Source organism: Chiroxiphia lanceolata, chromosome 8, assembly GCF_009829145.1.
Source record: "Chiroxiphia lanceolata isolate bChiLan1 chromosome 8, bChiLan1.pri, whole genome shotgun sequence".
Lineage (NCBI taxonomy): Eukaryota > Metazoa > Chordata > Aves > Passeriformes > Pipridae > Chiroxiphia > Chiroxiphia lanceolata.
Genome location: NC_045644.1, coordinates 26507167 through 26530113, shown reverse-complemented (window position 1 = coordinate 26530113; position 22947 = coordinate 26507167). Strand labels below are relative to the sequence as shown.

The 22947-nt window shown below is 38.7% G+C and overlaps 1 protein-coding gene across 4 annotated transcripts in view; it reads right to left on the bottom strand.

Annotated features, from left to right (window-relative positions):
• SH2D4B (SH2 domain containing 4B) overlaps positions 1–20021 on the bottom strand; it is a 68175-nt gene extending 48154 nt beyond the window's left edge. Inside the window, exons 1-4 of one of the 4 annotated variants that reach the window (XM_032694906.1) lie at positions 20017–20021; positions 15549–15737; positions 2525–2684; positions 1261–1408 (exon numbers count right to left, since the gene is read on the bottom strand). In XM_032694906.1, the coding sequence (XP_032550797.1) occupies positions 1261–1408; positions 2525–2684; positions 15549–15732 (492 nt within the window). In that variant the 5' untranslated portion in view covers positions 15733–15737; positions 20017–20021. Of the gene's footprint in view, positions 1–1260; positions 1409–2524; positions 2685–4000; positions 4153–8596; positions 8677–15548; positions 15751–20016 lie in introns of those variants that run through there. The other 3 variants (XM_032694907.1, XM_032694909.1, XM_032694908.1) reach the window with 3 other exon arrangements.
• Between the last annotated feature and the right edge of the window lie 2926 nt (positions 20022–22947).

Genomic DNA, 22947 nt, shown 5'->3' with positions numbered 1-22947 from the left:
TTTGCTTTCCAGAGAGCAAAGGAAAGAGTGTTTAATTAGTTGCTCTGCTCATTATTCATATATTAATAAAGTACTTGAAAGGTATAGTTCCATTACTCATTGACATCGAATTTCAAAGGCCTCGTTCCCTCCTGCGAATTCAAATTAATTGTGCAAAGGTAAATCAGCAACTCTGTGCAGAGGAGGCTGCAGGAATGGCCCTGGCTTTGTGCTCCACAGCCACCCTCAGATCCCAGGCCCACAGCTTACAGTGACAAGTACCTTGTTGACTCTAGTTTGTAATCAAACCACATAAATTTTACACTGAGTTTTTCACCATTCCTCCCATCCCAGAGGGGCAAGGGGGAAGTCTATCCACCCCTTCCACACCTTTAATCACTGTGTCAGGAAAGGAAAGGAGAGATACAGCAGGCTGTCAGCAGGGGAGAGGCATATAGATGGAAGTTACTGGATGCAGATCTCCTAGGAGTCATATTTTGCTACAGACTTTCTCCATGGAAACCCAGCCTCACCAATCATGTGCAGTCCCAGCCTGCACATCCCAGACTCAGAGGACTGTGATAATTTCTCTGCATGCTGAATCAATTGTGTTTTTCTCTCATTTTTAAACAAGGTTTCATCTTTATCCAGTAATATGAAAAGAGTGGAAAGATGCCATCTTTGCCTCTTGAGTTTTTAAATTGTTATTTTCTACAAAAAAAGTGAAAAAAATATTATTTCAAAAAAACTTTAAAACACTGTAACATCTCATGGAAAGTTTATTATGAAGTCAATAAAAATCGGGCTAATAAACTTCTCCTAGCAAAGCCAACTGGATCTTTCCTATATGTTGAATAGGAGAAGGATCCATCCCTTACTAGTTTGAAGAAAGTAGTGACATAATTTTCAAGTTCAATACATGAACAACTCATCCAAAATGCACAGAATATGTTCAAGCAAACTAACTCAAAGTGAGGTGTTTCACCACTGGACACTTTTTCCCCCAGTATGATTCACCCAGAACAGCCGACTGAACAATTCTGTTAACGTGTGAGCTGAATGACCAGTTTGATTGTTCTGGCACTTGTGAATGAGTTTGTAATTTTTTCTTATCACTCACCCAGCTGTTCTGGTGAGTACCATGTAGCTGTTTGTACATTCCAGAATGAAAAATTACAACTGTGGATTTTAAAGCTTATTAACAAACATGCACTGAAGGTGACTAGAACTTTGAGTCTGTATTAAAACACTATTAAAAGAACCAAATTACTTTATGCAAACCTTTAATTCCTCCTGAATTTTTTCTTCCTCCAGCTTGGCTGCTTTCCGATCCTCTGTTTCTATTTTCCACTTTTCTGCCACTATTCGTGCTTTTTCTTGAGCCATAGCATCCCGGAATTTCTTTGTAATTTCAGCTTCCTTTTGTCTCCTTCAGAAAAGGTGTGAAAATAAAAAAAAATTAAGCCACTGATTATTTTTTTAAATTGAAGATCAATACTTACTCACTAGTTGCCACAAACAATTAGCATAAGACTTCCTGGAATTATGCAAGGAAAGAAAATATATTTACCAGGAGACCTGCCACAAATCAGATTTGAGGAAACTATCCAGAAAGGAGACTGTTTACAATTTTTGATAAATGACCAATTAAAATAAAACATTCTAAATTAGACAAGTACTTCTTGGATGTCTTTGAGTTGTACCTGATTTTTTTCTGTCCTTGGTTGCAAAAATAGATTTTTCTGTCACTTTTTTCTAGCAAAGCACGATCGGGAATTTATTGTTTTTCAAATATCAATGCAAATGTCTGACAAATTCTTATGCTATACTGTTTATTAGTACTGACAGTGTAAAAGAAATGCAGAGATCGGGTTGAGGCCTTTAATCCTTGCTTAAATAGGCAATTACTATAAGCAAAGAATAATCTCATACAAAAAGGGATAATACAGAATAACCTGATATTTAACTGTCACTTTTCAGTGCTGCACTACAGGAAGTGTGTGAGACAGGTGGCCTACTTCTTAACAATATCAGGCATCCAAACATTTTTGAATCTCTCCCAAACCTGGGAAAGGCCCTGTTGGAAACAGCAGCACGGCACTTAGTATAATCAGTTTCTGAACTGCCAGAATAAGAATTAATGCAAGCAAAATGCAAATAAAACCAATTTTGAGAAGGATTTTATGTACCAAATCCCCATTGTGGGCTCAGATTTGTAATACAACAAACATATTAAATTTAATCATCTCAGAATTGTTTCGGTTTTCTTTATTTACAAATTTGCCAATGGTTTAGCAAAATTCCCCAACAGGAAAATATTTGCTCCTTTTTTTTTTTTTTTTTGTAATAGGGGGTTTTTGTTTTTCAATATTCAAGAGAAACAAAATTACATTTTTTACATGCTGAAAAATTGCCCAAGCAAGTCAAAGCCAATGTTCACAAAACATACTTACCAATTCCACCCACCGTTACCTGCAACCTTTCTACAAGGCCACGTCTCCCATTATGCCAAGCGGACCCTGAATTCAGTTTCATAAATCCTCACCATAGTTCTTCTGCCTCCCTCTGTGCCTGTTGCCTGGCTCTCTCTGCTATGAGCTCCTCGGATATCTGCTCGTAGGGTTTGTCACCTGGGCCTTCTCCCATCACCCACACCCAGACCTCGCCATCCTTCCCACGCAGCCACTGCACGCGTTTGCCGTTACCTGCAACAGCCACCGAGAACAACCCAAAATATAAAGACTGGCTCAAATTCTCACACAGATGTAGGTGAAAAGATGGCAAATTTGCAGTTTAGAAACAATAAATCTTGCGATTTACAAGTCAGAACAAAACGTTACTTAGAGGTTGAAAGAAATCTGATTTGACCAATCTACCGTGCTGGGGTTTGTATGCTGCAGGTCACACAATCTTTAAATACTCACTGTCCCACAAAAATACAAATTATTAATTCTGGCATACATTTCCCAGCATTTTGGTGTAATGATCCCTACTTAACTGTCATATTTTCTTTCTTCACTCAGCAAGGGATGAATGAAGAGCATGGAAAAAGAGATGGGGTAAAAACAAGAACCAGTGACATAATGTGCAATCCTTTGTGCTCAGAAAATGTTGAGTGTTGAGCATAGAGAGACTTCACCAGAACACCTTCAAAAAAATCCAGGAATTTCCTGATGCCACTGTGTGAAGGAAGAGTTTCAGGGAGCTTGAATACTCAGAGCACACCACTCAACACTGCAAAGCCTATTCTGTTCACGTAGGCAATCGAAAGGGATTAAGTTTCTGGTTCAGCTTTCAAGAAACACACCATGCAAAAATCTACAGTTACTGTGTTGACAGAGTGATGCTGAGAACATCAAAAAAGCCTGACAGCTCTTTACAAAACAGACTACACTTGGTGAATCTTCATGTCCAAGAGAACAAACTACAGGACTGCAAAGGGCACTAGATTAGATCCTATCTGAATACATTCATATACAGTCATATAAACTACATGACTCAGCATAGTTTGGTCTTTTCCTTCTGCTTTTATGCATATAACTCTCAAATACGAAAAGCATTTTAGAGGTTCATAATAAGGAATTTGTAGAAACATCTCTTACACATCCATTTTTATGTTTTATTTCTTGCAAATTTGTTGACACTATCCTTCAACAAAAAAAGAGGATTACACCACAAAGACTGCTGCCATGATGGACAATGGATTTATTTTAAACAATGCAGACTACAAGGCCATAAATGCTCAGCAGTTCATATCACTCCCTGTATATTACAATTCTCTAGATTTCACCCTCTCACCCAAATATTGAGGTTAGAAAACTGTGGGTCATCACACAGTTTTTAAAAGGCATCTTGCCTCATTTGAAAATGTGAAGAAATGGACAGGGCACCATTTTTCCAAGTAGTTTCTCCCCAGTGTTCCCATAAGACTTAAAAGAAACCTGGTCCTATTTAAACAGTCAGGCTCTGCTTCTGCTTTTTCCACATCTTTCTCTACAATCACCAGCTTAGCTACTCTCACCCTCGACTTCTCTTATTCTGCAGTAGGACAGTATCCATTTAACTGGATTAAGTTTCCCAAAGCACAATCAATAAAGTGTTTCTGACATCCCAGACTGCAGACAGACAAGTGCAGGAGGAAGGGAAGTGGGGCTGTTGACAGCAGGCAGTGCCCCCGCCAGCCCACACTCACAAGTGTTGACAATAGGAACTGAAGGCAGGGAACGTATCCAATCTCACAATGAAAGCTAATATTCTATATCAAATTGGAAAATGTAATTTATACGAATTCCCAGCGTTGGCCTAACAGTACTGACTTCAAGGGGGGCTGGAAATTTAAGCTAATAATGTTTTCCTTCAACAAGTCTCAAAAGCATTTGCTCTTTCCCAGTCTATCAGATTATGTCTCAGGTTATAAATGTGAATGTGTTCTACTGCCGTTCTTATTCTGTACGTTTCTGTGTTCCTGTCAACCCGACATTTATGTTGCATTTTTTGGATACAGCATTTGAATACCATCTGCTGAGACCTGACTGGTCATATCAGTATTTGCCTGAAAGGTTTTCACCTACTGCATTTCATGGTAAAGCATCTTAAGAAGTATGGAATGATTTCCCAAGAGTACCAGTCCCACATAACCAATGACAGCTTTTGTTTTAAAAGTGTTCCATGTCCTCTTTCCTATAAGGAATCTGAATACCCTAGTTGCTCTCCTTTATATGGTACTTCAAAAAAAAATTGGAAAAAACATGCCTCATGGTAATTGATCTGTACCATAACTGGTAGATACCAAATACTTTTCCTGTTCTCACACAACTTCACTACTTCTGTTCGTTTATGACCTTATCAGATGGAAAGAGAATAAATTAAAAACAAATAAACAAACAAAAATACCAAGCCCCAAACCCACCTTTTCAGGTAAGCAGAAAAATTTTGTCTTTACTTCTTTCCAGGTTTCCTGTGCCAAACAGTTATTAATGTGTTTCTCAGAGATACAACTTACCCGCTGCAAGCCAGTCCCATAAAAAAAACAGCTGATTTGTAGACGTCTTGAGAAACTGTTCTCTTTCTTCTTTTAAAACAATGGATCTCTCTTCTAAAGCTATAGACAGTAGATGTATAAACTCTTTTGAAAAGACCAGGATAACATTTTGTTGGTTCAGCACACCCCAGCACAGTACACTGCTGTGTACACACCCACAGTTCAAGCTGAAAGATCACAGCAGCATCAAGCAATCTGGAAATTTTAAGCTTTAGCATTAAACAGACAGACCTCCATATATACAATTTTAAAACAGTTCAACTTGAGCACATATGCCTTTATTCAGGGTTTTCTCTAGAAGAAAAGGCCTTTTCACATCCAACCATCTATTTTACTTTAAGAAATGAGTCCCACGTAAAGCTTCCCTTAGACCTATGCTCCCATAAAGCTGGAGATGGGCTTTACTGTACATTTTGATCATAAAACTTTATGTTTTAGTTTCTTAGCACATAATAACATAAAAAATGAGCGTGCAGAAAAAGAAATAAGCGCCTCAGGGAGAAAATCTGGCAATGTGAAAACAGAATTTCTGCCACACAAAAAGTCTTTGCAGCCTCCAGAATCACATTCACAATGATAGTGTCAGCTCTGCTAGGCTCATGATACTGGTCTTGCACTTTTAAATTGCAGAATCAATGGCAAGATTTGAGATGAAAGTACAGAAAATTATTTTCCCTAATACTTTTAGGAAACTAGTGTTGTCTGCTTTGCAAGCAGAGAATTACCACTACCAAGGGCCAATTCAAACAAAATAATTTCTGCTTTAAAATGCCTCTCAAGTATTATTTTTTTCTGCAAAATAAGATGTTTTGTTAATACACTTTATTTCCAAGTGAAACAGAAAAACAAAATAAAGATTCAACTAAATATAAAAGGAAGAGACAGGTCCTGACAAAAAAAAATTCAAATTTAAGTGACAAAGAGGCAAGAGAACCTCATGTTTCGTTTTTAGAAGCAGGCTTCTGAGCCCAGTCACAAATACTAATACAGAGTCAGGAAATAAAAATTAAATCTCTTGAGCTCCAGTCTTGTGCCTTGACCACAAAAGTACTTTTTTCTTCCTGGAGAGACTATAACATGTGGCAAATAATTATCACTAGGAAGTAGTGGACATCAAAATTAGTCTGGATTGGAGAGTAGAAATGGAATTGTTTTAGAAACAAACATTGCTTCATCAGGAAAATTTACTGAATAATTTACCAGGTCTTCTCCATCCCTACTCTTCAGATCAATGATTATCAGCTTTAATATTCAATCATTTTTCACCTAAAACAACTCTGTAGCACCACAAGAAGACAGCATTAACTCTTGCAGTTTTTTAACCTTTTTGGTGCATCCATGAATTAGTATCTCACATGGAGTTCCTCTAAATCTACATCTATACTGTTTCGAGAGGAGTAAATTGGTTTCTGGATAATGTTCCTTACTCCAAATAAATGCCAGATCAGACAAATGCAAAATCAGGTCTCTCAAATTTGCAGTGCAAGGGGATCACAGTGAAAACTTTCTAGGAGACCTAAACCGTGAACCAACAGCAACTCAAGTGTGCACATGTAAACACACACAACCAAAAATAAGACCAAATCATGTTTTCTATTCTATAATAGCAATGAAAGTGTAAAACAATGCCCTGGAGAGCCATAGGAAACTCAAGCTCTCACCCACAAGAATTACGAGCTTCTGCCAGCAGCACGGCTGATCTCACACCCACCCAGAGTGCTGGAGTGTTACCACGGGCTGTGCTGCAGGACACCACAGGCTGCTCCTGGCCTTTGTGTCACCCTGGTGTCAGCAGGGTATCGATACTGCCACGGCTGAGCTCTGCCAGGGAATATCGACACTGCCTAGTGGGAGAGAGAGGAGGACAGCAGCTGATGGCACAGGGATGGGGAATCCTGGTCGCAGGCAATGATCAGGCTGCATCGGGCTTCACTTCCAATCAGCTCCACGTTGGGACTAGGGCTTTAAACAAATAGTTACACAAAGGAGAACTGGGCCTCACACTGTCTCAGCTAATTGGAAAAGAGGAGTTGAACCTCTGGTTTAAGAGTTTTATGGGTGATGGTTTTCAGTGTGTTTTCTGTGGTTTTGAGTTGTATCTGCCTTCATTTTCTCATGGTTTCAATTAAAAGGGCTTTAAAAATAATGATAATTAGAGCAAACGGTATACTACTGGAGTCAGCTTCCTTCCTCCAAGCTTGTTCGCCATTGCTTTAACAGTTACAGCATCCCCAACAATTCCCATTTGTGATCCATATCCAGTGTTTACAAGGGAACTACTCCAAGGACCATTAGAGGCCTGATCTGGTGTCAAGATTGCCAGCTGTGCTGTCACTCAGCCACAGTCTGCCTGCTTAGTCCAGCGAAGATAGAGAGCACCAAGTGCTCTACTGCCTTTCTGTCACAGGGAATACCACAGAAAATTAGATCACTTATTTATAGTCTCAGAGACATGGGACAGCATTCAAAGTCTGCTAAATTTTTTTCAAAAGAGTTTGCTATTTCCATGAACAAACTTATTTCTCTGAGGTTGGGCTTCCCACCATAATTCTTGTGCTTGGCAGCTACAGATCTCTGCAGCAACAATTGACTCTCCTTCCTCACCTGCTGGAAAGCTTTGTAGTCATACAAATATCATTTGACTTGCTTTAGAAAACAGAGAGTCTTGTTCTGTCTTTTCTCTCTGTGGTAGAAAAACCACTCCTGAAATTTATTATACAATTGAAATACAGCCTATGCTGTATGAGTGTTCACTGCTGACATCAAGCTGATCAGTCTGATCCACTTTTGCCATGGAGAGCTAAACCATAGCTTGTAAAGTTTAGTGTATTTGTAGGGCTGGGGTTTTTTGTCCTGCTGTTCAGATATCTGCTATACTTTGGTCTGAGCACAATGTCTTTTACATAAGATTTCTTGGTTTTCCAAGCAAATTATTTTTATGGTTTCATTAAAATATAAGCTTGAATTCTGATAGTTACAGGGTAGATGAGGTTCCGTTCAGAGTTTCATTAGCTCCAGGACACATGTTAGAAGCACATTGATTAGGATGAAAATGTGAATGAGAGCTTTAGGCTGTTCTCAGTTCCTTGAGCTTAGCCAGTACAAGGATCTAATTATATTTCATTTTTATACAAACACACAAATAGATGCACATTATCTCACTTCTTTCTAAGGAGAAAACCTAGGAAATTTCTGTGAATGTTTTTGAGAGACTGTTCAAAGGACAGAATGCACTTCTCAAAATCTTAACAGCGGTAAATCCATTAAAATATATAGACAATAATTAGATGGTAATGAGGAAAGTAATAAAAATAACATCATCCCACAATAAACTGAAGATCTGCTATAATTAATTTGTGCTCTGCCCCTGCTAACAGTCATAGGAGCATGAACCCCACTCTTCCAAAAATACATTCAAAAAACCCTTTCTTTTCAATTCTTAAACCAACAAGAACATGGGCAAAAATTCTGCCCCCTAGCATTCCAGTTTACACACCCTCAAATTTCAACACTGTGTTATGTGCCTTTCTATTTAGGGGAGGATTTGCAAAGGGAGAAAGAAATTCAGCTGATTACATTAATATATCAACAAGGGTTGCAGGATTTCAGCATTGCTGAAAAATCAGCCCTCATGGCTCCCCAGCTGCTTCCTGATCATATAACAAACTCAATCTTCTGTTTATGGAATTACAGCCTGTTACCATGGAAATAATTATGCTGCAATATACCCCTGCAGGATCAAATAAAGGAAGAGTGATTGAAGAGAGCAAATACTAAGGGAGGAAGCAGTTACTCAAATGAGACTCTGGTAATTAAGAAATGTAGCAAGGATAACTGTACACAACACTCAAAGGTAAGTGGGTTTGCATTATCCCACAGTATGTATATATGCAACATATACTTATAGATTTGCACATTTTAAACCAAAAAGAAGAAGAAAAAAATAAAAGAAACACAGAAATTAAGTATCATTTATGTGGTCTCTACCTAGGATGTTCCAGATAATTTCATGGCTACCTAGCCAAGACGTGCTGTTACACATAACAATTTTGTAATTTGTCCACTTTCAACTGGGAGACAACGTTCAAAACTCTTTCTTAAAGATATTGATCTAACTCCTGGTATAATCTAGAGGTAGCCTGTTGTCTATTCTTTTTAATGGCAGATCTTTTCACTGTAGACAGTATAAAAATCTAGGTAAACATTAGAGCAAAATTGAAGGTTTTCAAATCATTCACATCAGTATGATTCATTTGATATTTTTTCTCTTCATTAAAAAAATAAGGCAAGAACATAGCCCCATAATTTCTGATTCCTAATCCAAACTGACTCTTGTAAAGAGTAAAAGCTATATACAGGGCTTGGTTCCTCACACAGACCTTTCACAAAGCCTCCAGACTTTCCTTTTGCTGGAGAGTAAGATAAAACCAAGTCTGCATGGTTGCTTCAGGGTGTGCTGGAAAGTCAAAGTGGAAGGATAAAGGCTTTGTGTCAGAGAATAAATAGAGAACTATAGATCGCTTTCTGCACCAGGCTCTCCTACTTAATGCAGCGTGGCAGGTTTGCACTGACTCCTTTTATCAGGCACACAGGAACACAAAAGCAGAGAGAACTATACCACTATAGTGAGATTTTTTAGCACCATAGCAAACAAGTGGACTCAAAGGTTATTGAACTGCCACCAGTGTCTGGCTAAATCCACTGCTGACTTGAATATATTGAGTTTTTCCACATCTTTCAAATCCTGCTCTCAAAACCTGGTGCCATTGTCCCTGAATGTTTTAGTCATTTTTGTTGATAACTGGCACAATCAGCAGGAAAATATTGAATTTGCTTGGGTGAATCCCATTCTCCCCTTGGCCACAGTCCTGCTCTCTTTCCATATCAAGTATTTATGAGTTTGCAGACAGTGACAAACCCATATCATTACCAGAGCACTAGTAGGTACAAGAAAACCCATCTAACACCACTGTGTCCACACATGTGGAGGGACACAATGCAGAGAAACACAGGAATGCTCTCCATGCCAGTGGCTCCATTAACCCAGTAGCCTCTCTCAAAAAGTGGCAGATGCCAGATGTTGCAGATACCAGGAGCACTGAGGATTGTGTGAACGCAAGAGAAGGGTCAAGTAGCCAGCGAGATTCTGCTGTCACTTTTCTGCAAAAGTGAGAAGTCAGCTGCAGAGCAAGATATGAGACTAAAAAGCACAGACTTACTGCTAATCATAGGAGGGCAGAGAATTCCCTCTGGATTTGTTCCATCTGGTAAAAATCTAGGTCATATGGCAGTTGGAGGTGTCTTGCTGGCCCCAGGTCCGGAGAAGTGAACAGAGAGTTTAGAAGTTGCTGTCTGGCTGCACCTCATCCTCAGCCACACTGAGCACGAGCTCTGAGCAGCTGAGCTCTGGCCCCAAGGTGTACAGTACTAATAAAGCTGCAGCTCATCTCAAGCTACTATATATGTCATGAATGTTACATTTAAACTTGTCAATGAGTTCAAATCAGTTGGGCTCAGTCCCCTAATAAAAATTATTCTAAGATTCTTGCTTATGTTCTCCTGTTACTGTTCCATCTGTATCAGAATTGGAAACAAAAGACAGGGTTCTACAGAACTGAAGACCACATATGGACAGAAGTTTCAGAAATATTCAGGTCTGATGTCTCTGGTTAGACCCATATCCAATGATAAAGAGAAAGAGACAATGGAAAATGACAGGAGCATATCTCCATAAGATTACCAGGATATGTAGAGGCCTTAGCATAAATGAGGAATACATTTCTGAGTTCAAAACCAGAGAAAACTGTCAGTGCATGTACACCTACTGAAACACATACCCACTCACTGGCCTTCTCATCTGACACTGATGTATCCTCCAGCCATCCACTTGGGATATTTGAAATACTTGCTTCCAAATAGCACCATCTATTCTCTAACGATTTTCTAACACAAACGCCATTTATACAAATAAATTATTTTCTAGCCATGCTGTGATAAGCCTACCTTATTTTCTCACAGCTACTCTTGTTAAGGACAGGTAAATAAGAGTGTTTACAAATAGCTCCCAACTGAACACCACGAGCTGCAGTTCATAATGAATAAATGTCAGAACAAGGAGCAGCAGACCAGCATTATCTCCCCTCCCACATGGCTGTCCTTCAGCTACCTAATGCTCAACAGTTTTTGAGATCTCGTTTTGGGAATGCTGACAGTTCTGGATACTACATCAGCATCAAAATCCAAATTGGTAGGGTCCTTTGCTTACTCCCAACTCAGCTGTAGTGGTTAAAGGGCTCCTGGCTAATCACAAATATGTTTCCTTGCAAATTGCAAAGCTGCCTGTCAGTCACTTCTCACTAAACCCCAAAGGGATCTTGAAATTTTGAGGAGATTTCCCTCAGTGATTTTAGCAGAGTAAGAACAATCAAACTGTTTCATTACAATGAAGATCTGTTCCTGAACCATCTGCCCAGGAGCAGTTTGTGAGTGAACTGAAGATGGACCTCCAAGAATTCAACTCACTTGTGGCAATATTCCAGTATCAGCCAGCAGTCATTATTTAATTAGAGCCACAAAATATTTCTTTTACCTTGAATAATCTCACTAAATGCTGCAATTTTGAAAGGACCCACATGATGCCCAAATTCTGCTAATAATTTTAGGCAAGATACAAATAACAAAAACATGGGAACAATTTATTCAATATCTTCTAAAGGAAATACTTCATTCTGAAGTGTTATCTATATACTGCTCCCTTTTAGACATCAATCTGTGTTTTTAAAATGGGAAAGAAATTAAAACTCTTTAATAATTTGAACACATACCATTCACCCCCAAAAGTGAAATAATTTCTTTAACATTGACTCATTCTGATACTAATTTCAGTTTTAACCTTTCCTCAAGACACAGGGAACTAAATAATCCAAATGGAAAGACAGGCACAATTTACCATTCACTGCAGGTGACTAATATTATTTTCTTTAGAAATTAAGAATAAGACTAGCTACACAAACTGGTACACTATTTGGCTTGATAAACACTCTCAACAACTTATATCTTATTATGGTTTGGACGTGCTTTTGTTTTCTACACTGTAAATTTAATAGTACTGAATAGACATTTATGGACAGCCTGTGCTCAGTGGCACTTCTGTAAAAATCAATGCAGATTTTGGGCTTTTGCTAGTTAGTTTCCAAACATTTAAACAATTATCATGCTAATGAGTGTTCCTTAAACCTGTTGATGATTTTAGCTCTAGCACAAGGCCATTCTGACCTGCATATGCCACTCTTTTTGTCCCAGCTCTGCACTTAAGAGTTTCCATAAGATGGTACACCCAAACCTTGCACAAGAACACTTCATCCTCAAGTCACTGTAGGAAATCAAGACTGGATTCACAATCACTGCTCTGTGATTTGGAAAATCCACACCTTTCTCTATGCTGCTGGATGCACACATACCATTGAAGCTAAGATAAGCTAACCTAAGCTCTTGAATTGATAGACAATTGTAGCAATTGGGGTATAGAACTCCAGATCAAGCAGAAAGCATTTTTAACAACAGAAGTGCTCATTGTCATTAACTTCTTTTGTTCAATATCACTATATTCCATCCCAAAGAAGTGGGATATGCAGCTATTCAAACTGTAACAAAAACCAGAAGGATTTGAAAGGCAGTCCTATAAAGACAATTCCAATTAAATTAGTATCAAATTATTTTATACAAATGCAACATGGTATTCACAAGCAACATACACATTTTCCTGTCAATTATACATTCTTAGAAACTCAGAACAACATTAGAGATATCAAAGTCTCACATCTGTATTCTGCTCTATGTCAGCCTGCCAAGATTTCCATAAAGCCAGAGTAACTCTTGGCTTCAACAAAATGGCATGAATATAAAACCTGTGTCATGCAGTAGAGTCAAAACCAACACTTGCAGATGAAACAGGTCAAAGCCCACCAGTTTCAAAGGAATAAAGAACACGTAATTGTGGCAGCTTCACATTTTTTCGTAGCCACTAGTTTAAAACAGAAATAAAACCACTCTACGTTCTACACTCTGTAGCAGGGGAAGAACGTTTGGAAATTCATTTATACGTCAATGGCAACTAAAAATTAAGCAGCTTCAAGGTCTAAAAAAAGTTGATGTCAAATTTCTTCAAGAAAAAAAAAACCAACATATTTTAAGATAAGAAAAGATTATTGTGATCTACTCTGACCTTTTGAGTCATATAGGCAAGAATATTGCACAGTAATTCTTATCTTTTACCCATATTTTGTGGTCGGGTTTTCTTTAGCTTTTCTTTTTTAAACAAGAAGCTGGCTCCACTGTGAGACCATTTACCAGCACATTATGGAACTGCACAGTAGAAATCAATTACAAGTATCTGTACAGTCAATGACCAGCACGCCTGAAAGAAATTGTATTTTCTGACTCTGGTCCACATCAGTTCATGAAAGTAAAAGATATTTTCAGCAGAACCAAGTGTCTGAATTGCAAATCTGATTCCAGCAGTTCTTCAGTACAGCTCTGAAGGAAGCAGGAAGTTTCTAAGTGTGGGCAAAAGTCAGACCTAAGCAATACCTTAAATTGGCAATTTAAGATGGTAAAACAGAAAGTGGCAACTGTGAAATTTAACTCAATGTGTATTTGTGAATACCTTTGTCAGAGCAAATATAATCTATAGGTTACTCTGCAGCTCTTCTTTCTCTTACTCTTTATAAATCAGAAAATTAATTACCCAGAAAATGGTCTCCTGTAGTAGGAAGCTGAACAGGTCTAATGTATAATTTATATATGGAAATTTAGGTGTCAACACTGTGACAAATCCTCATGTAAATATTTTTGCAGTTAAATTTTTCTGTATCTGTCTTCCACAAAGAATGAGCATAACAGATTATCTCAATGATAAGACATTATTTTGGTATGTGGGGCAGAACTGCATTTTTAATTTTTTCTCAGCTACAAATCAATTGACATGAACAAGGTTTTTGTGCCGCATGAGAGAACCTATTTTGATGCCATCCCTCTTCGGAGAGTACCATTCACAGTGAGAGTACTAACATGAAGAAAATAGAAATTAAACAGAATGAGATTTTCCAACATCCACCTTGCCATCTGTGAGGGGACATTTTAAACTCTTGCTATGGCCGATTAGGGTGTTCTGAACATTCCCTCCCTATTTTGAGACTGCCACTGTAACTTAGTCTAGTCATTTCATAAAGGCCTGTGCTTCAAGGGAGCCCTGGAAAATAGTTTTGCTTTGTAACACACTTCTAATAATAGTCTTTGAATTGATAACTATCTAATGGGCACTTCGTAAGGTTCAGAAGCTCTAAATATTTCAGGTCTGACAATTGAATCCAATAATCTCTCTGTATTGGGGTGCTTTCTACCATGGGCGTATTAAAATAAGCAACACTTTAAACACTGACTGCAGTCCCATAAGCATTAAAACACTTTCTCAAAATCAGCTACCAAAGTTATTGAAATTTTTGAATATTCAAGCTTTAATAGATTTAAAGATAGGATAAGATCTTTGGCATTTTGCAGGGAAAGGAGTGTTTGACATATCTCTGACATTTCCTTGTTGAGTGAGGAATCACTGCAGTTACATTTCAAAGCTGAAAATGTTTTCTATCTTACACCAGCCTAACAACATCATCCTGTGACTGGGGGGAGAGTTGGAAGTCACTTACTCAGAGAAAAGAGCAAGGAGCTAAGAAGTTCTGTTTATTTCAAACCATTTGGACCCAAGACTAGTCAGTTAAAAATGACATTTAGAGAGGCCTTTTTTGATATTTCTTCCATTATTTTGCTTATTTGCTTTTGAAGTCAACACACACATTCAGCATTCATAACAGCCTGTGGAAGGAGCTCCATATTTTAACTATGTATTGCATGAAAATGCATTTCTGGTTTCTTCTTCTTAGGTTTTGGTTGTTTACTTTTTTTGCAGCCTTGCCACACTATTTTCCTATTCCCTGGACATAATCTCTTGGAGACTGTTCATTAGTACAGTTGGAAATTTAGTCTCATATGGCATGGCTGTTTTGACATTATGTCTTATTCACAAACAGCCCTTCCTGACAAGCTGAAATTCATAAATTTATCTCCTACTCCAGCTACTTAGAAACCTTTTCTACCAACTCAAGAAACCTCAACAGCACAGGCTTTTGCCTGACTGACAGTGAGGAGGGGGATGGCAGGTGAAGAAAAAACTCACAGGAGTGGAAGGGAAACCTGGTCATGGTATATCTGTTACTCAGAGAATAGCAGCAGTGACTCCTTCCTGACTGAAACGTGCACTTCAAAATGATTCCCCTTACTCCAGCATTAAATTACTCCCCAAAGAAAGAACCAGCCTTGAGATACAAGGAGCAGGAACACGGTGCTTTTGCTGTCCCAGACTGTCTTTTTGCCTATGGGGACAGATGGCACTCCTCCCTGTAGTCTCCTTCATAGCCAGTTACATGCCCACCATCCCCAGTCCTTAAGTACAGAAGGAGGTCACAAATCTTACTCTGGTTGTGCCTCGCTGTCTTTCTCAGCACAGCCTCCTCCAGTCGGGCTTTTTCTTCCCTCTCCTTCCAGCGCCTCAGCTGCTCTTCTCTCATTTTGTAGAACAAGATCTGCTTTTGCTCTTCATTCAGCTCTGCCAGGAGCTCAGGGTCAATATACATGTCACGCAAAATTTGCTGCAGCATGGTGACTCCAAAAAAAAAAAAAAAAAAAGGAAAAAAAATGAAAAAGAAAGAAATCTGCTTCCAGTTATCCTTACTACAGTGACAAAATCCCACTGATGGCACTCCAGAAAGCAACCTGCAACAAAGGAGCTCTCCCACACCTGCCTGCCCAGGAGAGGTTTGATTCTTGCTCTGGCCCTCTTTGTGCAGACATGTTCTGCTCCTTGTCTTTACAGGGACAGAGTTCTCTGCTTATCTCATCCTCCAAAGGTAGGAACAAGTGTCAAGGGAATGTAAGGAGGAGAAACAGACAAGGATAACAAAAAAAAAAAACATAAAAGGCAAATTCCAGGAGAAAAAAGAAAAAGTCACTTCAGTGGTCTTGACTGCAAGCCATTAAAAATTAGGGATTCTTGATTGAACCCATCAGCTTTGTTCCTTGAGCAGAAGGAAATTCAATGGAGAGAAAGTCTCAGACTTTCAGGTCAAGCAGTTCCCTTCAGCAGCAATACACTCCCAAGGGTGTAAGTGTTGCCCAAGGGTTTATAGTGATGTCATGGCTACAGGTATCACCTACACTAACAATATCTATGTCACTTTGGGAACTGATCTCTTCTGATAGGAGAGGAGAAACGAGTTTGCGTATTATTTCCCAGTCTAGGCTGTTAGCTAGCCTCAACAGAGTAAGTCATATTAGAGGTCCTATTTACCTGGTGTTGACAAATACTGTCATGCAGCAAACTGATTAAAATGCCTCTAAAATTAAAAGCAGATGTAACAAAAGCCACACGAATCTTATCACTTTATAAATAAATTAATATTAATTAAACAAGACTAAGTTCTCAGCAATTCATGCAGACTCTGTAAGCCCTGATGTTAATTCATTTTCCATTTGGTGGCTGGAGAAAGTTACAATGGTGCTCTCCCAGGAGATTATGGCTTTTCACTATGACAGTTTTATTAAAATCAGTAAAACAATATTATTTCAGCACCAAGGCCAACAGCCAACTAATTATATAAAAAACAAAGCAAAAGCAAACCCTCTGGATTTGGGAGCCAGTTTTCACTGGACAGGGGTTTAGCTCTTAGCTCCTCCAGGGAAGGGTGGCACTTTGTGGGAAGGGGGCCACTTTCTGAGATGAACTAAAACCTGGTCAGTCAGAGGCATAACAAAACACAGATCATTTGCAGGCTGAGCCACATCCTTCTGCTTGATGTTTACACAAGAAGGAAGAGCAAAAGCAGGTCTGCATTTCCTCATGAGAAACCTGCTTTATAGATAGGGAGCTGTCAAAGACTTACATGACTTCCACAACCTTATATTCAAGAACTTAACTGCTAATCCACCTATTCATGTATCATTCTTTTGATGTATGCAAAATACTAATGTCCTAATTTAGGTAGAAAACAAGACTGATATAAACCAAAATTCCAGAGAAGACACTATATCACCTAGAAGCATGATTGTGGCACTGTATTCACTTAGAAACCAAAGATTAAGCTTGAATGATGCCTTCAGATAAAGCAGAATTTCAGAACCCATGTTTGGGCTTTAAAGAGTTCAAGTCCACATGCTACCCTGCAATTTAGGATTTCTCTTATGTAACAGATTTTATCTCCTAAAACGAAATACCTTTTCTATTATTATTATTTTTTAAGGAAACAGGGTTTGGCAAAAGAAATCCTAGGGTAAGGAAGATTTTGTTACTGCTTCTTTATTTCACTTGGTCAGGTACAGAAAAGTGAGACCCTGAGGGGGTTAGCTTTGTTTCTCTGCTTTTATTCAATTATATTAGTGCTGTGGCTCCACATTTTGGCACTAATTGAAAAAGACTCACCTTTGCAAAGGCTTCAGGGTAAGCAGTTTTGCTGTTTTAGTCATTTGTCATCATTCTTATTTTATTTTGCTTGACTTCCAGACCAGAAATCAAATCCTGATCAGAAACTATCACAGTGCAAAAAACAAACTCTTCATCATGGATTATGTGCATTTAAGCATGACAAGTAGAATCATTTCTGAACTGCATTCAGCTGCAGAAGTAGCTCAGGATGGAGACACAAGACAGCATACAAGCAAATTTTCAGGCAGTTACTGGTAATTTTCAATGAGCAACCACCCAACAAAAACAGCAAAAGCAAGGAGATGAACAACCCATTGCCTGAAGATTATTCACCAAAAATATTTGAAGATGGTAACCAAATGATCAAGTGGAATTAATCTGTGGGAGAATTATACTGTTTTCTTAGAGGTGGAAGTGTTATCTAATCACAGCAGTGAATCTGATCGACTTCCCCTGATGTAGCTTTTCTCTGGGTTGCAGTAATCCCAAAATAAAAAACTGGAAATAAAAAGGAGAAGCAAGGAAGATAAAAGAACACCCTATCTGCCATAAGCCAAGATCCAATAGAAGTAGAAAGATACATCTTAAATTTTGCCCTTAATTTCCTGTCCAAGATAAAAAGACTCTGCTACATACCACTTGGTCTTTGGACTCCCACATGGGTGACAGTTTTTCATCATCTGTTTCTCTCTCTTTGCTATCACTGGTAGATAAATTTGTTTTAAGACTTGCATTGCTTTATGGGGTGGAAAATCTAGGAGAATCAGGGGAAAGAATCAAGGTTTTTTCACCAGTTCCTTCTTTTCCCTTACTAATTAATAGTTGATTTCATCTGATAACAATCTGAGAATAGAGTGCATGGCAGGAGAGAGCTGGTTACCTCCCCGCAGATCCCAAAGGTACAGAGAACCTCAGTCATGGGAGTAAATACTAGGCATGCTTGAGAAATCATCCAATGTTCCACTTATTAGAAAACAGTAATGATGGATGGCGCTCTGAGAAATCCATGCTTTGCATATTTTGGGCCAAACTAGGCCCAGCCTGTTGGCTTCATTAGGAGCTGAAGCTCCCTCATCAGGAGCTGGCAACACACTACCATTCTATGCCAAGCACCTTGCAGGATATAAGAGAATTTGACAGTAGGTCCAATTTCCATATACCCTCACCAGGCCAGAAGCACTAAGAAGCAATAAATAATTCAGACAATTAAGTTTAATCACTAACCACTATTCCAGTACCTCAAATTTCTTCTGCATCTGACAAATCTTTTCAGAATTACATTTCTCCCCTCTGAAGAAATACTTTTGAAGCACTAGTAGAAAACAATTAAAGGAACTCTCTGATACAGTGAGAATGACCCCAAATATGCATTGCAAGGAATAAAAAAACCTGACTACAAAAAACATAGTCATCTGCCCCCTTGTCATAACTGTCAAGAAGAAGATGGACTGCAGGAAAATTGTCCCCCTAGTTCTTTTTCCAGCCCAGTTTATTTTCAAGCCTCTCCACTTGCTTTCCTGCCCACTGTGATGAAGCTTCTTGAGAAACCAGTTTCCTTGGCTGGCAGTCCAAATATAAGAACAATTCTGACTAGCTGTGATCCTTTATCTGGAATGAAATAATATTTGTGTAAAACCATTGTATTTCTACACCGCTTGTCTTCCTTCCTGTGCCGACATCATTTTAGATGTTACTGCCCTCTTCACATCCTTCCTTTAGTTTTTTTTAACTGTAGTGTTTTCACAGCTCACTCCCATAACACACAGGGGTGTCACAGGCATCTGTGCAGTTTTGCTTCCTGCTCACCCTGTTCACTAACAGTAAGCTAGAGAGAGATGCCTGACAATCAAAAATTCAGAGAAAACACCATAGTTAAAGTCAAAAAATGAGAGGTCACAGATTTCCTTCCATAACCAAGAACAGATTTTATAACTCTGAACTTATATTTTCAAAGGGAGAGGAAGAAAACAATTTTTCTCTGCTTTGGAGACATGGTCCCGTTACAGGGATAAAGCTGCTTCTCTCTTCTGTATCCCAGTGAATCTGTTGTCTGTACATGAAATGTTCCCAGTGGTAACCTATGCCAATTCAAAACTGGATTTTTAACCTAGTAGACACTGATTCTCATTATAGTTCACCTTTTCATAAATATTTCAAATACATAGTCTGAATTACTGTGAAGAAATTATCATCCTGATTTCTCAGAAAATTAAACAATTCTATGAGGTCTAAAACTGGCAACCTTGAAGAAACACCAAACCTTCTATAAAAACTCTTGCTATTTCTAGGATTAGCTCATATTTTGTAATGAATGAGCTTTGCAGCTCCAGCCAACAGAGTCAGAAAGCTAAGGGACAGGAGATAACTCAGGCAAAACACAAAATAAAACTTTCTATTGCAAAATAAAAATTTCTCTCTTTCCTTCCTTTCCTGGGCCTGATTAATATTTGGATTAATTAATGACTCAGAAGAGCAGGGGAAATTTGAAGTAAGGGTACCCACTTCCTGATTATGGCCATCCATCATCTTTCCAGCCTTCCTGGGAAGTATTTTGAATATTTTAAAAGAATAATGAAGTCTCCAGTGCTTTTCCACCTTGGTTACCCCTCGTTGAACAGTCCAAGCTAAGTTAAAATAATTACAGAAAGACACTACATCTCTAAAGCCTGTACACAAAATAAAAATTACTATTAATGCAGTTCTTTGTTCGTAGGCATTACATTACTGGCACACAACTTGATGATCTAACTATTAGCACTCTCTGCAAGGAGCTCAGAGCTGTTTAAAATTTAAGTTTGGTGTTTCCTTTAATCTTAAATGGCATCTTCTGGGACTAGACACACTCTGTCCCATCTCTGGTGTAACATCTTTCTGGCTAAGCTCTCCTCAGCACTGCCACTAGAATTCATCTGCTGAGGAAGGGGGAGGGAGAGCAAAAGGCACAGAAAAACATTTTAATTTCATTTTCTAAGAAAAGAGGAAGAGCTTAATTGGCTAAGGCCTGCAAATCTCTTCATCCATTTTGCTCTGAGCATGGGCAGCCTCCATCCCCTGCACAGAATAGCTGCCAATGCTGATTAATGCTGAGCCAGCAGAACTGCATTTTCATTTGGATTTTATGACACAGCCATATAACTCACTTTAGCCATGTCATTTACATAAAAATATTGTGCTATAACCTACAAATTACGGGGAAAGAAAGGGGTGTAATGCAACTCCCTCCTTAAAGAAAGGGATATAATTCATAGAAAAACCAGTAAACAAAAAATGTGGCAATCATGATTTCCAGGCTGTGAACTACATGGCCTTAATCAAATTTTTGTGGTTTGTATCTTTGTATTTTTCATTTTTTATGAGGAAGCAGTGTGCAGCATTTTAATTGTTCAAGTCCTGCTGTATCAGCATCAAAAAGAGAACAGTAGAACTTGGAACCAAAAGGTGCAGGAGGAAGCTGATCTTGTAAAGGGGGAAAGGTAAAATGAACATTCATTTGACACATTCCAAACCCTACAAATCACTGGAAAAGCAAATATGTTAGGGCATTCCCCACAACCAGTCTTGCCTCTGATTCACAAGTTCCCATCGATTAAAAGCTAGAAAAAACAAAACCAATTGAGAACCAACCCTTCCCCACCTCCTCTATCACAGCTATCTGGGTGTAACAAAACCTGCCTGTTTTCACTCCATTTCCATAGTCAAGGCTGTGGCTCCCTCTAAGGGCTAAAATGAATTTCTCACTAGCACAATCTGCAGTTGAATCAGAATGATTGTTTCCCTGAAGCTGCTATTCCATTACAAAGCACCACATAAAGCAAGAATGAGGGTATGTTCTTCCAGACGTTCCTTTTCTATACAAGGCCAATATTAGTAAATCAGGCTACGACATGTTTTGGAGCATGGGCAGGCTTTGCATATTCATCATCTTCTTTGTACTGGTTCCAGACTGCTATTTCTACAAGACACTCTCATAACTAAAAAAAAAAAAAAAAAAAGAGAGAAGAAAACAATGGAGATAAGTATAGCAAAGTAGGAATTAAATAGATTGATTAAAAACTCATCTTAATGAAGAGAAATGCAGCAAAAGAGCTGTCGGTCACAGAGCTGTAGGTGAAGTGATGCTAACTCAGGATTTTAATGATTTTATGATAATTTACAGTGGCAGGGGGCTTATCAGCTGTCTGGTTTTTTTGGTTGTTTTTATTTTATAAAAATCTATTACTCCTCAGTCCCACACGGAAATTAGACAATCCTAAATATAGACAGCACTGACAGTAGGGAAAGAAAAAGGGATGGGAACTACCCCAGAAAAGGTAGTGTTTGGAGTCCATGGCTGCAGAGAATGGAGCCATCCTTCATTACTCCATTCTCCCAAGGTTAATTCGGTACTCTGCAACACCACTTGCCCTTCAGAAGAAGTCACATCAGTGCTTATTTTTGCCTGGCAGTGTGGCAATCCTACCCAGCAAGATTACGTTAGGTCTATCCCTTCGTGTTCCATGCTACAGCTGTTGTACACACGATTGCACTGGAGCCTGTGATGCCTTCATGGTTCAGCAAAATTTATCAGAGATTTGGGGAGCTGGGGGGAAAGGGCAGTTCTCCAATTTTTCTTCAAGTTAACAGTAGATATTTGAAGTTCTGACCGGCATTACAAAGGTCCGAGGTTAATACAGGTCTGTTAACTGTAAGTCTGGACTTGTTTCAATACCTCTATAGTACAGACATGGATGCAACCCAAATTAGAACAGTACATACTTGATGTTCATTGCTATTAATATACTCACAGTAGCATAATACATCAAAGAGCTGGCAAGTCCCATCATAATGAAACATCCACTATTAAAATAACTCAAAGTGAAAGCTAGTAAAGTAAACCAAACAGAAAAAAGCCAAGATTTCTTAAGAGAATTCATCTGAAAAAATATGATACATAGGCTTGCAAGTAACAACTAGTGTTCTAGCTTATCTCTATAAGCTAGGTACTGTAGAGATATTATCTTGAAGGAAAGGGGCAGAAAAAGAAGGCAAACCACTTACATACTCTGCAGTTAACTAAAACAGAGTTCTCACTACTTCACCATCCTCTCACTAGGATTGTGCTGTCTAATCCTATTGGTGTTCATCCCTTTTACAAAGCAGTAATCAAGTTCATCAGATTGGACCCTCAGCTACAAATGGGGTGTACTCGGTTGGCAGGCAGCAGGCTCTACTTAGGAAGCAATTACAGCTCACTAAATGTCTGCAGGGATCAAGCCTGAACATAGATTAAAAGGCCCGCTGGCAACAGCCTCCAAGGAATTTCTTAGTTCAAAAAGATATGCAGAATGCACTGCCTCCTGCTCTCCTATTCACACTGCCTTGCTCGTGTCAGCTCCTGAAGTTGTACTGCACTGTG